Genomic DNA, 14,958 nt, shown 5'->3' with positions numbered 1-14,958 from the left:
TCCCCCAGGCTGAAATGAAAAGGACACTACACAGTAACTCAAATACCACATTAAAAAAAAAAAAAAGCTTAGTAAAAGTAACCATATAGAGGGGCGCCTGGGTAACTCAGTGGGTTAAGCCACTGCCTTCGGCTCAGGTCATGATCTCAGGGTCCTGGGATCGAGTCCCGCATCGGGCTCTCTGCTCGGCAGGGAGCCTGCTTCCTCCTCTCTGCCTACTTGAGATCTCTGTCTGTCAAATAAATAAATAAAATCTTTAAAAAAAAAAAAAAAAAAACAAAAGCTTAGTAAAAGTAACCACATAGAGGGGTGCCTGGGTGGCTCAGTGGGTTAAAGCCTCTGCCTTTGGCTCGGGTCACAGTCTCAGGGTCCTGGGATCGAGCCCCGCATGGGGCTCTCTGCTCAGCAGGGAGCCTGCTTCCCTCTCTCTCTGCCGGCCTCTCTGCCTGCTTGTGATCTGTCAAATAAACAAATAAAATCTTTAAAAAAAAAAAAAGTGACCACACAAACATAAGATGTATTTTTGTTTGCAACTCCTATCTTCTATCTGATTTAATAGATAACTGAATACAATAATTATAAATTTGTGTTGAGAGACTTACAATGTTTAAGATGTAATGTGTATGGTCATAGTACAAGGGAGAAAGGAGGTAGGAGGGAACAGAGCTGCACAGGGATTAATTTTTACGTACTACAGGAAGGAAGTTGCTATGGTAGAATAAGACAATCGTCTTCTCCCTTGTTCTGATACAGAGCACCTAAAACCCTCACAATTTCCTGAGTGATGGGAATTTCTTTTGTTATTCATGACTCCTTTTGATCATACCTGTTTATGCTAATGAAGGTGACTCCAGGTATGGCTCTGCCTTGTGATGGGACCAGTTACAAAAGGACCAAGTGATGAGAGGGTTGAAACTTTTGTTCCTCACCACTGACCTCCCAGGAAGGGAAGCACTGGCAATTGAGCCCCATAAAACCTTTAGAACAATGAGCCTCAGACCTTCTGGGTTGGCAGGAACAAAGCAGTGCTGGGAGGTGGCATGCCTGGAAAGGGACAGACGGCTGCAGGCTCCCCTGCCCACACTGCCCTGTGCATCTCTTCCATCTGGCTATTCCTTAGTGTATCCTTTATAATAAGCCAGAAAATGTAAGTAAGATGTTTTCCTGAGTTTGGTGGGCCATTCTAGCAAATCATCGAATCTCAGGAGAGGGTCATGGGAAGCTCTGATTCATAGCCAGTCAGAAGTAAAAGTGGCCTAGGACTTACCACTGGCATCTGAAGTGGGGGGGGGGGGGGGGGCAGTCTTGTGGCACTGCGAGCTCACCCTGTGAAAGGTCTCCACTAAGTCTGGGTAATATCAGAACTGAATTGACTTTTAGGGACCCAGCTGGTGTCCAGAGAATCAGAGAACTGGTTGTTGGTGTTGTAAACCCCTTTGTTGGTATGAATCCAAACTAGACTGTTTTAAGATGTTAACTGTAATCTCCAAAGTAACCACTAAAAACAACAAGAACAAAAAACCACAACTCAAAGAACATAGTATAAGGAAAAATCAAGGAATTAAAATGTTTGTTATAAAATATCTAATACAAAGGGCAGTAACAAGGAAGGACAAAAAAGATATAATATAAAACAGAGCAAAATGGCTAATTTAAATTCTAGCTTCTCAGTAATTATCTAACACATAACTGGATAAAATTCCATCAAAAGGCAAGACATTGGCAGAATGGATAATAAAACCACGAACCAACTACATGTTGTCTAGAAAAGACATACTTAAGATTCAAAGACACGAAGCTGAAAGTAAAAGAGTGGAAAAAGACCACGCAAACAGTAACAAAGAACTGGTGAGATTATACTAATATCAGACTAATCAGCCTTATGACAAAATCTGTTACAGACAACGAAGGACCTTCTATACTAATAAAAGCTTCAATCCATCAAGAACCAAAAAATGGAGACCCAAAATACATGTAGCAAAAACAGCCAGAAGTGGAGGGGAAAAGAGACAATTCATAAAGTAATCGTTGGGAGGCTTCAATGCCCCGCCCTGCCTTAGTGGACAGAATAATGGGCAGAAGACAAACAAGAAAACAGAAGGTAAGAACCACACATCACCCAACCAGACCCGAGGGATTACAACAACAACACTGTACCCAAAAAGAGCAGAATTCTTAAGTGTACCCGGAACGTTCTCTACGACACACCATGTTAGGTCATAAAACAAGCCTGAATAAATTTGAAAGGACTATGTTCTCCAACCACAATGGAATCAAACTAGAAAGCCTAACAGAAGAAAATGTGGGATATTCACATATATGTGGAAATTAAGCAACATACTCTTACATAACCAGTGGCTCAAAGAAAAAATCATAAAGGAAACTTTAAAATATTTACACAATTTCAAACATTTATCCAAACACAGGGCAAGTTAAAAGAATGCAAAATTGTTCTGAGGGAGAAGAACAGAAAAGAATAATGCTTATTTTGATGAGCTGATTTAAAATTTTAATTGGATAAAGTCTGTTAGATTGGGAAACATTGTCATTGGTTTTGATTCTTAGGCAGGAATTAACTACCAACCAATAATAACTGAGTCTGTGAACACCGGGGGTGGGGGGGGGAACAGACGACACCACCCTAGCCTGTGCTGGTAAGGAACCACGCACGGTACATTACGGAGACTTTTTCCCTGCTAATTTACCAGATTGACAGATTAGGGGTTAGTAGACATGGGAACCAAGCTTCGGCAAAGCACTGGACGAGGCCTCACACATCCCGGTGGATAAACTGGAGAACCCTGGACGGGATATCAAGGACCATTTAGGTAAATCAATAACAAGATGAACAATTTTAACCTGGAGGGTTTTGTAGTTTGGTTTTTTTTTAAGATTTTGTTTATTTGAGGTGGGGAGGGCAGAGGAAAAGGGAGGAGCACACTCCCCAGTGAGTAGGGAGCCTCAAGGTGGGGCTCAATCCTGCAACCCTGAGATCATGACCTGATGAGCCAAAGGCAGACACTTAACCGACTGAGCCACCCAGGCGTCTCTGGAGGACTGTTTGTAACATGTTGGCATTAGGACTGAATTTATATGCCCCTGCCTTGACCAAATCCATGTTAAACCCTATCCCGATGTGATCACATTTGGAGAAGGCCTGTGAGGAAATAATAAAGGTTAAATGAGGTCAGAAGGGTGGGAACATGACACATAAGGGCCCCCCGGTGCCCCTGTGAAAGAAGAGACCAGAGCTCTCTCCCGGCCACATCAGGACACAGTGAGAAGGTGGCATGTGCAAGTCCGGAAGGACGCCCCCATTCAGGGACCGACGGGCCAGCACTTTGACCAGGGACTTCCCAGCCTCTGGAGCTATGAGAAAATACATTTTCATTCTTCCAAGCACCCAGTCTAAGGCACTTTGGTAAGGCGGTCTGAAGAGACTGACGCAGCGAGGAAGCTACTTCCTTTACAGGATGTGCACGGGTGACAAGTTAGGTATAGAAGTCATACATACAGAATAGAACAGAACTGAAAAAAAATCTGGGAATCATTAATAATTTAGATGTAAAACTGGGCACCAAAAATAAGTCTGATAGTCTGAAAAGGGTCAAACCTAACAAAGAAACATTCAGTGCAAATGACTGTATGACCCCACTCCTGAATACCACCAGCAAACCAATCAAGGTAGCTAACTTGTACGAGGGCTTTCTGCACATCAGGTGTTGCTGAAAGTCTGGAACTCGTATTGTCTGTTATTCCCAGCAGGAAGTCCTGCGATTACATCTGTCTTTCGAGAGGGGGCATCACTGGGCAAGATCAGCAGTTTGAGCTACTGCACTCCTGCCACCTCCCCAGAGACAGAGACAGCCCACATAAAAGAACACTGCTAGGGCTAGGGCCTAGGGCTGGGGCCACCTGAGTCCAAAGAGAGTAGACAGGAACAATAGCAACACTTCACGTCCCAAAGTAAGATACTCTTAGGGCACATTTACGTCACTGAGTATTGATATCCTTAATATTGATATCAATCTAGAACACTGGCAAAAACAGTCCTCTAAGCCCACAGCAAATCCCTTTTGGACTTAAATAGGACATAAATAACAACTGGCATATGAATGCTTTCATTCTTGCATAAGCAGGAGAAGGGTCGCATCTCTTCCCTCAGCTTAATTTCCTAGTTCCCTTCTGCACTGGTCAAGGTGAACTGCTAGACAAAATCACTACACCAGCCTCTCTTTCCCTCAATTTCCAGTTATTTTACAATTATAAGCTACTAACAACACACAGGTAAGGTACTTTTGTTTAGTTCAGGAACCCAATGGCATGGCAGAAATCATGGAAATGTCCATTCTGTGGGCAAAAGCAATCCTTCGTGGATTTTACCACGTGCTCTGCAGTACCCTTTCATCAGCTGTGCGGCCGTGAAGTAGGCAGCCATGGCCTGGTCGTGCTCACTCTCCACCGCAAACGAGTGCCCGTACGCTACCCACGCAGGCCCATAAGTCTTCTCAAGTGTTGTTGCTTTGCTGAAACAAGAGATGTCATCCTAGTCATACAGTCATTCTTAAAATTTTTTCTCCAAAGTTTATACACTTTCCCTTAGAGCCATTTTCTATTTTGCTCACATGGAAGAAGTCAGTTATTATAAAACCTTAAATCCACAGTTATTCTTCCCACACTGGACATTCTTCTGCACGTCAGTAATTGAGTAATACTGGTTCAGGAGCTAGACTGGGTTGCATGGAGTTCCTAAAGCTAAGACGCAGCAGATACTTCTATAAACTAGCTCACTATGCCAAGAATTCTGTTCTATAGTCACATTTAGTGATCCCAATCTCACGTGGTTTCACGTAATTTCACAACTGTTAACAGTATCTCTGTAAATAAAAAACAGGCTTCAAATCACATTATTCTTTCATATTTCTTCTCATTTATAAATGATTTAAATATATCATAAGTTATTGAGAACAAGGTCCACACCACTGACTGATCTCCCCTCATGACATCTTATAAAAGGTACATAATTGATATAACTTAACTGAATATGCTAAAGAAATCATTCTTTCATACTGCTTTTAAATTAGTTAACTAATTATTGTATTAAAAAGGATGAACAAAAATTCAGTTCCTATAGGCTTATTACAGAGGAAAACAACAGATTCATACCTGAGATATCTTCTGGCATGTTCATTTTTATGACCAACCATAAGATAATAGCATCCCACTGCAAACCAAGACACCTACAAAATTCAGAATTTACTGTGACCATAGATGCTTAACTTGGAACTGGAAATCTCTAACATTTAGGCCAGAGATGGGACTAGATGTCCCATCACATGTTCAAGCTCAAGTTATTCTAGTTCAAGTTGGAAACTTCTCTAAGACAGGCTATCTATCAAGTCCTAGATGAAAAAGAATAGATTCTTCCTCAAAGTGCCTTCAATGATGTTCCTGCAGCATTCAAGATGAGGCTCCTAAACACTTAGTTCAAACACCAGTCCACATCATGTCTGCCCTGGCTTGACCCTGGCTCTAGCAGGCACTCACCAGGATCGACCTCATTAGCTAACTTCTCTTGCACTGGTTTTGCCTCTTTCTTAATTATTTTCATGCTGGCCTAAGGTACAGATTATGTACCTTATGTGGGCCTTAGGCCTTGATCCCTGACTTCTGTCTCTAAAGACATAGTTCCTGATTCCCGTTTCAATTTCTGGGTCCTGGCTGTGACCCACAGCAAAGTGGGAGACACAAAGATTCAATCACTACACAGTTCAGTTAGGTATCTTACACGTGCAACATGAAAGAGCATTACTCGCGAGAGGTGATATGACTTTCACTTTCAACATCTTATTTTTCTTACATCAAGTATTCTAAAAGAAGTATATATAATTTCCATAACCAGAAAAAAAAAGGATTTTTGTCTTATTTGTGTCTTTTGTTATTGTCTGAAGATATCTAAAAAAAGAAAAAAAACCTTCATGGACTGAAAAATGTAATGCTGCTTCTAATTATCATAGCACTAGGAGGTTCTTCAACACCTTGAAATGAAACATTATTCGCTTGAACTTAAATGTAAGTTACTAATTAAACACCAATTAAGTATTTTTTTAAGGTTCAGGTAACAAAGAAAACAAACAAACAAACAAAAACCATCAAAAAAAGGTATACATTATACATGTACTTACAGGATTACTAGGATATAGATCCACCAACTTATGAGAAAGATAGAAAAGTTCTACATTAGAGAAAAAGAAAAAAATTACATCCAATGAATTTTAAAATACAACTTTCCTCTAGTTACATAGAACAAAATCACATAGATTTTGTTCTCACGGCAATAACTTCATACTTTTCTTTCTTTCTACCTAATGAGATACATGAACCGCACAGGGCAGCTGCTACAGCTGCTTCATTCACCTCCACCGTCCCCACTCCTGCCCCCGTAAGTGAGCGGGGATGAACTGGATGAACGGCACAGGACACAGCCCGTCATGTTGCTTAAAAAGGTCTCAGCTCTTCACCTGTCTTAAAAACTGGGAGCGCCTGGGGGGCTCAGTTGGCTAAGCCATTGCCTTCAGCTCAGGTCATGATCCCAGGGTCCCAGGATCGAGTTCCACATCAGGCTCCCAGCTCCACAGGGAGTCTGCTTCTCCCTCTGACCTTCTCCCCTCTCAGGCTCTCTCTCAAATAAATAAATAAAAAACTTAAAAACAAAAACTGATGTCTCTGACTTTATGGCCTTATTATGGACCATCTTAATCACCCACAACCAATCTGCATAACCAAATTTTCTTCAGTTTACCAACTCAGCAAGATGACTTCTTGATAAATAAGTCCAAGTCCTAAAACACCCTGGTGACATTTCCCACACGCAGACTTGGACTCATTAGACCAGGAGAGGCAGCATCTGCAGGCATCTGCAGAGAGCTCCAGGAGACGGGACGCTGCTGGCCCACAGGCTGTGAGCAGCAGGGTTTGGGGCTGGAGTGTCTGGCTCTTTAAACTCCTGGCAGAGTTCACTACTCAGTTTAAAAGATTTAAGGGCAAATAGCATCTAAATGTAACTGAATGTTCCTGAAATGTTAAAATATGGAAAGCACAAGCAAAAAAATCTATCCCCCTCCAGTTTCTAAACAGTTACTGCCTGCTGTCTTACCGATTTTCTTACGGATTTTACAAAAGGAAAACTGCCCCCCAGTACTCTAAAGCTTATGTGACCCAAACCAGAAACTACACTGGAGAGAACGAGGCAAGGGTAAAGGAGTGTCCTGGTCGACCCTCAGTCATCTCGGCAAGCCTGTCTTACCCTCGTTCCTCACCCTCACTGAAGAACTCCACTATGTTGTCACCTGCAATCTCAATTATCCAGGATTTATGAGAGAAAAACTTCCAGTTACAGAATTATTTTTGTGTTAACGATTTTTTTTTTAAGGATTTTATTTGCCAGAGAGAGTGTGTGTGCGCGCACAAATGGGAGAGCAGCAAGAAGAGGGAGCAGCAGGCTCCCCAACGCACAGCTTGATCCCAGGACCCTGGGATCATGACCCGCACCAAAGGTAGACACCTAACCACTGGGCCACCCAGGAACCCCACACCCAACCATCCCTTAACAATTATCATTTTATTTATTGTTTGGTTTTAGGTACACTCCACATCCAGCACAGAGCCCAACACAGGGCCTGAACTCATTACCCTGAGATCAAGAGCTGAGTCAAGAGTTGCACATCAACCACTCTCAACCAAAGGAGCTACCCAGGCACCCCAACAATTATTATTTGAATTAAAAAAACGTTTACCATTTGCTTTATTCAGCTCCACAAGTGTTCCTATATGTACAGGCAAACAGTTTGCATGGAAAGGATCTTTCTCCATTACTCTGAAAGTCAATGCAACACATTTACTACACCAGAAACAGTTCGTAACAGATCATAACTCATTAAAATTAGCTATGTCTAAATACTCATTACAACATCATGTAGAATACTGTGGGTTACAATACCTTACTTTTATTCTTTAAGATTTTATTCATTTATTTGACAAAGAGATCACAAGTAGGCAGAGAGGCAGGCAGAAAGAGAGAGAGGGGGGGAAGCAGGCTTCCTGCTGAGCAGAGAGCCCGATGCAGGGCTCGATCCCAGGACCCTGAGACCATGACCCAAGCCAAAGGCAGAGGCTTGACCCACTGAGCCACCCAGGCACCCCTCTTTTTTACTTTCTTATTCATCTTCAGGTTGGCACAGTTAAGGTAATGATTATCTTATAGATGAAAGGGAAAATTCTGGTTTATTTGTTAATAATAGAAATAAATACTATCACATGTATTTAGTTCAAGTCAATAGAACTATAACACATAAAACAAGCAATCCAATTATTTAAAAGGATTAAAAATAATATGAGCAGATATAAACAGATCATAAGCATTTGTCAATTACATTTTTATGGTATCAAGGATTTTAAGCAACCCCAAAGATCTGTTAAAAATAGCAAATGTGTGTTCACTTCAACAACACACACATTAAAAACAGCATATGTAATTTAGCTAAAAGACAAGCTTGAATCCTACGCACTTGAAGGCTGGTGTGCGGTGGGGGAGATGGACTGGCTACTTAGTGAGCCTGACTCAGCACCCAGTACCCAGAGGAATTCACCTGTCCCTACTTTAACAAAGAATGGATTTTATAAGACTATGTGCCAGAATCATAGTTCCAAACTTGCAAATTGTAAAAGACAGATGGGGGCATGTCTATTCCCAAGGTAATGGAATAAAGCAATAGTGTGCATAAACCTGTGTCTATAAACTGCTCCTTTAAGACAACAGAAACCCTCTAGTAGTCAGCAAAAGGTAAAGACAACTTAAATTATCATCAATTAGTTCAAGATTACTTGGAAAGCAGTCCTGACCCTTCCTAGGTACAAATGGGACTGGGCTCTATGCTCCCACACAGATATGAGTAGATATACTTACACAGAAGTAAGCTTGTAGCACATTTTAAAATCACAGTTATAATAATGTCTTTCAGCTAAAGACACTACCACATCCAGATTCTCTTGCAAACCATCTACAGACTCGGGGAGGACAGTTTCACTAGGTTTATTATACTGCAACAGAGAAGGTAAACATGAACTCAGTGAGCAGTACATATCAAACGGCAGACTCCATCTGGCCCAAGGGCCTGGGCTTGCACAAGGCAGTGTGAACCTCTGGAAGCCCTAACTTCTGGTCCCGACCACCCTCCTCTCAATTAGCTCAACTCTCTTCTCAATTTTGTCACAGAATTCCAGGGCAGGAAGTAATTTGCAAATTACAAGTTCAGGAAGCATAAGAAAAAGTTCTCATTTTCATACAACATCATCCCATTTATGTGACAGTTTAATTAGTATAACGAGTCCCTAGGAGAAAGACATGGTTTTGGAAGCTTTTTTATTAATCACATCATATATTTTAAGTAATCTAAATTTATTCTTGCAATTATGCTAAATTAATAAAAATTAACTTTTAAAAATTTAACCAGTAAAAGAACAGAAGCCAAATTCAGTGACATATTTACATAAACCAAAAACAACGTGTTTTTACTTACCTTTTTTAATTTGTTCTCAAAGAGAAAGCGTAGCAATTCCTGTTCTTCGGTACAGAGCTTGCTAAGAGGTAGTGACTCAAGAAGTTCTTTTTCTTAAAAATGTTAAGAACAAAGAATGTCCTCACAATATTTATAGGGGGGAAAACATCAGCAATGAAAAATATTCTATAATTTTTGGTCTAAGCAAATCAAACTCAGAGGAGAAAATAACAAGATCAAATAAGACAATGGTTCCAGACCCAGATGACGAGAAGTACCTGTAGGGCGGAGCCATGGAGCCTTTTAGGCGATGTTGGTCATCATGAGGTGAAGGACCAACAAGCCGGTTTCCCAGCCTCACTCTGTGCGGTCAGAGTCGGCCGTCCTAGCACCACAGGACAGTTAGCAGGATCTCTGATCTCTACCCACTAGATGCCAGTAGCAACCTCGCACTCCCAAGCCCAATTTGTAAAAATCAAAAATGGACCCTTAGGGGGCAAAATCAACCTGGCTGAGAACCAAGGCACTAGCCTAAACTATGCTTGAACCTCATTCATACAACACCTCCACTTTCTCTCTGCTTCTTGCATGTCTCCTCCTCCTATTACTGCTCACATACTAAGTCTATGGCTCTCAGCCCTAGTTGTACCTTCAGGTCATCTGAGAGCTTTAAAACATCTGATGCCAAAGCCCCATCACCAGAGATTCTGTTCCACTTGCCTGGAGTTGGGAACTGCACACTGATGTTTTCAAAGCCCTTTGGGGCTTTGAGATATACACAGGTCGGGCACCTCTGAATCAGATACCGAGAACTCAGTTTACACTACCTTAAGTCACTTCTCCAAAAGATGGTCTCATCATAGCAAAACCCCTAAAGATTCTGACAACAATGTGCTCCGCATTTGAAGATGCTAAGGAAGTTAATACACCCATTTAAACCTGCACATAGTCTGCTCTTGATTCTACAGATTTCAGAGGAAAAAAAAATTCAACCAATATTAATCGTGTTAAACATGAAAACACCTGAGTTTCCAAACCTTCTTGGGCTGTCAACATGTGATGGGATGTTAAAAGATCAAATGCTTCAAAACAGTAGGCATCGAGCTTCAAAGCTTCTTTGTAACTACAGGTAGCCAGGGCTCGGTTGTCCAGGGCATCATAGATCTTCCCTCGTAGGAGACAAATAGAGCTCTTTATCTGTTGGAAAAATGAGTCACGCACTAAATCAATACTTCTAAGCTTAACTTTTGATCAAGAATTATATATTATTTGGGGCACCTGGGTGGCTCAGTGGATTAAGCATCTGCCTTTGGCTCAAGTCATGATCCTGGAGTCCCAGGATCGAGTCCCGTATCGGGCTCCCCACTCAGTGGAGAGTCTGTTTCTCCCTCTGACCCTCCCCACCCTTGTGCTTTTGCCCATGTGCAAATAAAAAGAGTTATATATTATCTGAAAACTGAGACTCTTACCCTCTAAAAGGATTTATTCCATCCCAACCATCAGATGGCATAAATTAACAGAAACAGGAAAGCAAAGTAAAACTTTTCTAAGCTGTTTCTCCCAGGCTCTTCTCATTTTAACAATTTTTACAGAGCACATGCCACAGCTACTTTGTTCCTTATCTGTTCTGTCTCAAAAGGGTAATGATTTAGATAGCAAACGGCAAACAAATATTAAACTCAGGCAGTTTGACAGGCAGCTCTCAATGAAAGGTTCTTAGTTAATATTGGAAAATGCAGCAACATAGCACCATGGTCATGGATTTGTAGGACTGGATAGATCTAAGTTCAAATCTCAGCTCTGATGCTTACTAGTGACCCCAGACAAGTTTCCTTTCCCCATCTAACTTACAAGGCTGAGAACTAGAAGGAATCATTCTCTGCACAGCTAGCACATACTACAGTGTTCACAACGTAACCACCGCATTACTACAGTTAACATGAATAATTCAACTTGTATTCCAGACTCTGACCCTCAAGAAACACGTAACTAAACTTATAGATGATCCAGAAATGGTAACCACCGCATTACTACAGTTAACATGAGTAATTCAACTTATATTCCAGACTCTGACCCTCAAGGAACACGTAACTCCAGAAATAGGCAGCTGAAAGGGGTGAAAGGCACAGAAAAGTCATCAGGAATTCCAAACCTAAAAATATTAGAAGATATAACAAGCTAAACATAGACCAAATCAGTACCCTGTGACCTGTTAAAAAAAAAATAAAGTAATTTCATAAAATAATAACACATTACAAGTAAACCATGGATTTCTTAGCAAGAAATTAATGGATAAGCAGTCCAAAATAATAATGGTAACACCAAGCTCCCTCATAAATATCTTTCTTAGTGGAAAAATCAATGCACTTCTTAGCACATAGATATCTCAAGAAGGCTGTTAAAAAAGAAAAAGAAAAATAGATTAGTTCGGATTAAAAAACTGTGAATATTATTTATTATGTTACATCACATAATCTCCACCAACAAGGAATTCACAACTTCAGGCAGATATGAAGTATACAGACTGAAATATATACTAAATAACACAGTAACACCAGACCACTCCCTGCAAAGAAGCAAACTAAGGTAACCAAGGTTATTTTTTGGGGGGGGGGGTGCAACACAGTAAGATGGGGAAAGGTTTAAGGTATCAAAAATGAGAAGAAAGATCTCAGGTAAGCCTCTTTCAGATTCAAACATATGAGGATGTAACTACAGCTTCCAACTAAGGACACAGAAACGTTCGGGATCTTTTTGTGTTTCAGTTGCAAATAAGTTGGGAACCAAACTGTTTTAATGTGGTTATACTGAAATAAATGAAAGTGATTTACGTTTGCCACGTCATGTGAGTAATTCTCACTGATGTTAAGAGCAGCATGCTAACTGCATGACTTACCGAAGACTGTGACATTTCCCAGTCACTGGAGGGGTCTTTCAAGCCACTTTCGTCCTTCAAGTATTTTTCAAATAACCTTTTGTTGATCGGCTCCTCCATGTCGAGAATGTCAAGAGCCTGCTGATGTTCTCTCGCAGCATACTGTGTAAAACCAGAAATCCTGTCCATCACCCATGACTGCTAACAGTACACACACAAGTACTGTAGACTTTAAAAGGGCAATATAATATCATACCCATTACCTGAATTTAAAACGTAGAGTTTAAAATTTAAAATTCTAAAGCAGAATCTTCTTCATGCATGTCAGATTCCAGTAAATGGAGAATCAATATTTTATAGCAAACAATACTAGAGAAACCATTTCCTCATGAACTACTTTACTGCCACGCTTGATCATCAGAATCCTTACACATCCGTAGGGATGTGTAACATTCACATAATTAAATTTTTACCAAAGAAAACTGCAACTGAGAGCATACTTACATGGCATCTAGCTGCAAGGTAGCGACAAGCTTCATATAGCTAAGAAAGAAATCAATCTATTAAAAAAGAGATCAAGATAATATACACCCGCATTCTAAGAGAAAACTATAAACATAAAATGAAGTTACTTTCATAATGTCCTTTTACTCTAGCAGAAAATCCAAATACAGTCTTTTTAACTCATATTCATCTGTTTATCAAGTACTAATGATTCAAAAAGGAGTAAGGAGGGATACCCAAGTGGCTCAGTTGATTAAGTATCGGCCTTCACCTCAGGCCATGATCCCAGGGTCCTGGACAGAGTCCTGCATCAGGCTCCCTGCTCAGCTGGGAACCAGCTTCTCCCTTTGCCCCGCACTCCCCCCATGCTTGTGTGTGCTCGCTCGCTCTCTCTCTGAAGTAAATAAAATCTTTTTTTAAAAAAGGCAAAATAAAACAATAAGATGGTTGAGAATAAAAAGGAGTTGGGATCTGCCCTCAAGGAGGTTTTGGCAGGAAGACATAAACACAGCACTATGTAAGACATAAACAACAGAAAGTCTGAAAGAAAAGCATGAAAAATACTAGCCAGCTAAAGAAAACATGTGCAAGGGAGAGAAGAGTGAGAGGTTGGCCAGCATTCCGGGCACTGAGCATGAACAGCTGTCACATGTCCAGGGGACTGCAAGTAGTCAGCAAGACTGGGCTGCATGTTACATGTGGTGGTCATGGTGGTGGGTTCCACAGAGACTGCAGAGAAATCATAAGGGACCTTTGGTGCCTACTGATGCATCTGATTTTTACCCTGTAAGTGATGAGAGATCACTGAGTGATATTGTGAGTGCTATAGCCAGGCCTGGGGTTCTGTATTTTGTGACAGTTTAAGACAGTTAAAAAGAGAGGGAAAGTAGAATGGATAGATGTTTCTAGAGAAAGCAGACAAATTAAAGACCCGATGTGTATAAGCAGTAATGAGAGTGAAGGGAATGTCCATAATTCCAGGGTTACTTAGAAAAAAGAATTTTCAAAACTTAGAGATTAGATTGGGGGGGGGGGCAAAAGTGACTGAGATTAGGAATAAGAAAATTTCTCTTCACATTCAGTGAGAAAAACTGAATCCTTTTAAATAATTTTGACATTTAATCTAATGACAATTTTGAAAAGCTTTGGGAAGCTTTAACATTCACACCAACACTTACTTTATCCAGTTTTCGTGACCGAAGTGCATGAGCTGCTCTATGATATTGCGCTGTTAGGTAAAGACACTGAGCCAACCAATAAATGTCCTGGGGTTCCTCTGAAAGGAAAAAAAAAAATCACATAAAGTAGTAATAGGTACAAGGAAAAATAGAAAGATTTCTTAAATACAAAAATCAGAAAAAAAAAATTAGAAGTTGTCACTTACCATGAGAGAGTGAAGCTACTTTATCTGCCCAAAATAGAGCACTTTGATACTGTTGCTGTATTAAAAAGAAAAATTGCTGTTATTTCAATAGTTTTAAACAAATATCTAATATTATTAGACTATTATATAGTAAATCAACATCTTAATACAGTAACTGCATGTTGCAGGGGTCCACCAATCCTATCTCCATTTTACATCTCAGCTGAGCTTGGTTCAGGTACAATTAAAACATTGTTGTAAGATCTTTGACAATATACAGCTCAAGAAGGTAGATTTTCTTTTTAAACTTATACATTGGAAAAATGTCATCAGCAGGCCCCTAAAACACTAGACCGTTTAAACAATTCTCTTACAGTATCTCCTCATTAGCAACGTTCTCCGTTCTTGAACGCAAACTGCAACTCTGTTGCCAGTCAGTCCGCCAGGAGGAAAGCTCAGGGAAGGGTTCAAATTTGCAGACTTTAAGCGCCCCAAGGGTGGACACCAGGCCCGTCTCATCGCTCACCAGTCCCCGGGGCCAGAGAGAAGTGCTCAGGCCCCTCCGTGCCGTTCTGCGGACCGACCGCGGCACCGGCTCCGGCGGACCGACCGCGGCACCGGCTCCGGCGGACCGACCGCGGCACCGGCTCCGGCGGACC

General features: G+C 40.9%; 1 protein-coding gene across 4 annotated transcripts in view; it reads right to left on the bottom strand.

Annotated features, from left to right (window-relative positions):
- CDC16 (cell division cycle 16) overlaps positions 1–14,958 on the bottom strand; it is a 37,199-nt gene that overhangs the window by 20,929 nt on the left and 1,312 nt on the right. For all 4 annotated transcript variants that reach the window (XM_059377754.1, XM_059377751.1, XM_059377752.1 and 1 more), the window contains exons 2-12: positions 14,321–14,375; positions 14,115–14,212; positions 12,937–12,975; positions 12,454–12,594; positions 10,595–10,754; positions 9,579–9,670; positions 8,966–9,099; positions 7,797–7,876; positions 6,186–6,235; positions 5,167–5,240; positions 4,401–4,526 (exon numbers count right to left, since the gene is read on the bottom strand). In XM_059377754.1, the coding sequence (XP_059233737.1) occupies positions 4,401–4,526; positions 5,167–5,240; positions 6,186–6,235; positions 7,797–7,876; positions 8,966–9,099; positions 9,579–9,670; positions 10,595–10,754; positions 12,454–12,552 (815 nt within the window). In that variant the 5' untranslated portion in view covers positions 12,553–12,594; positions 12,937–12,975; positions 14,115–14,212; positions 14,321–14,375. The remainder of the gene's footprint in view (positions 1–4,400; positions 4,527–5,166; positions 5,241–6,185; positions 6,236–7,796; positions 7,877–8,965; positions 9,100–9,578; positions 9,671–10,594; positions 10,755–12,453; positions 12,595–12,936; positions 12,976–14,114; positions 14,213–14,320; positions 14,376–14,958) is intronic.

Source organism: Mustela nigripes, chromosome 15 (assembly GCF_022355385.1).
Source record: "Mustela nigripes isolate SB6536 chromosome 15, MUSNIG.SB6536, whole genome shotgun sequence".
Classification (NCBI taxonomy): Eukaryota; Metazoa; Chordata; class Mammalia; order Carnivora; family Mustelidae; genus Mustela; species Mustela nigripes.
Note: the sequence above shows the minus strand (reverse complement) of the source record. Positions and strands in the feature narration are given on the sequence as shown.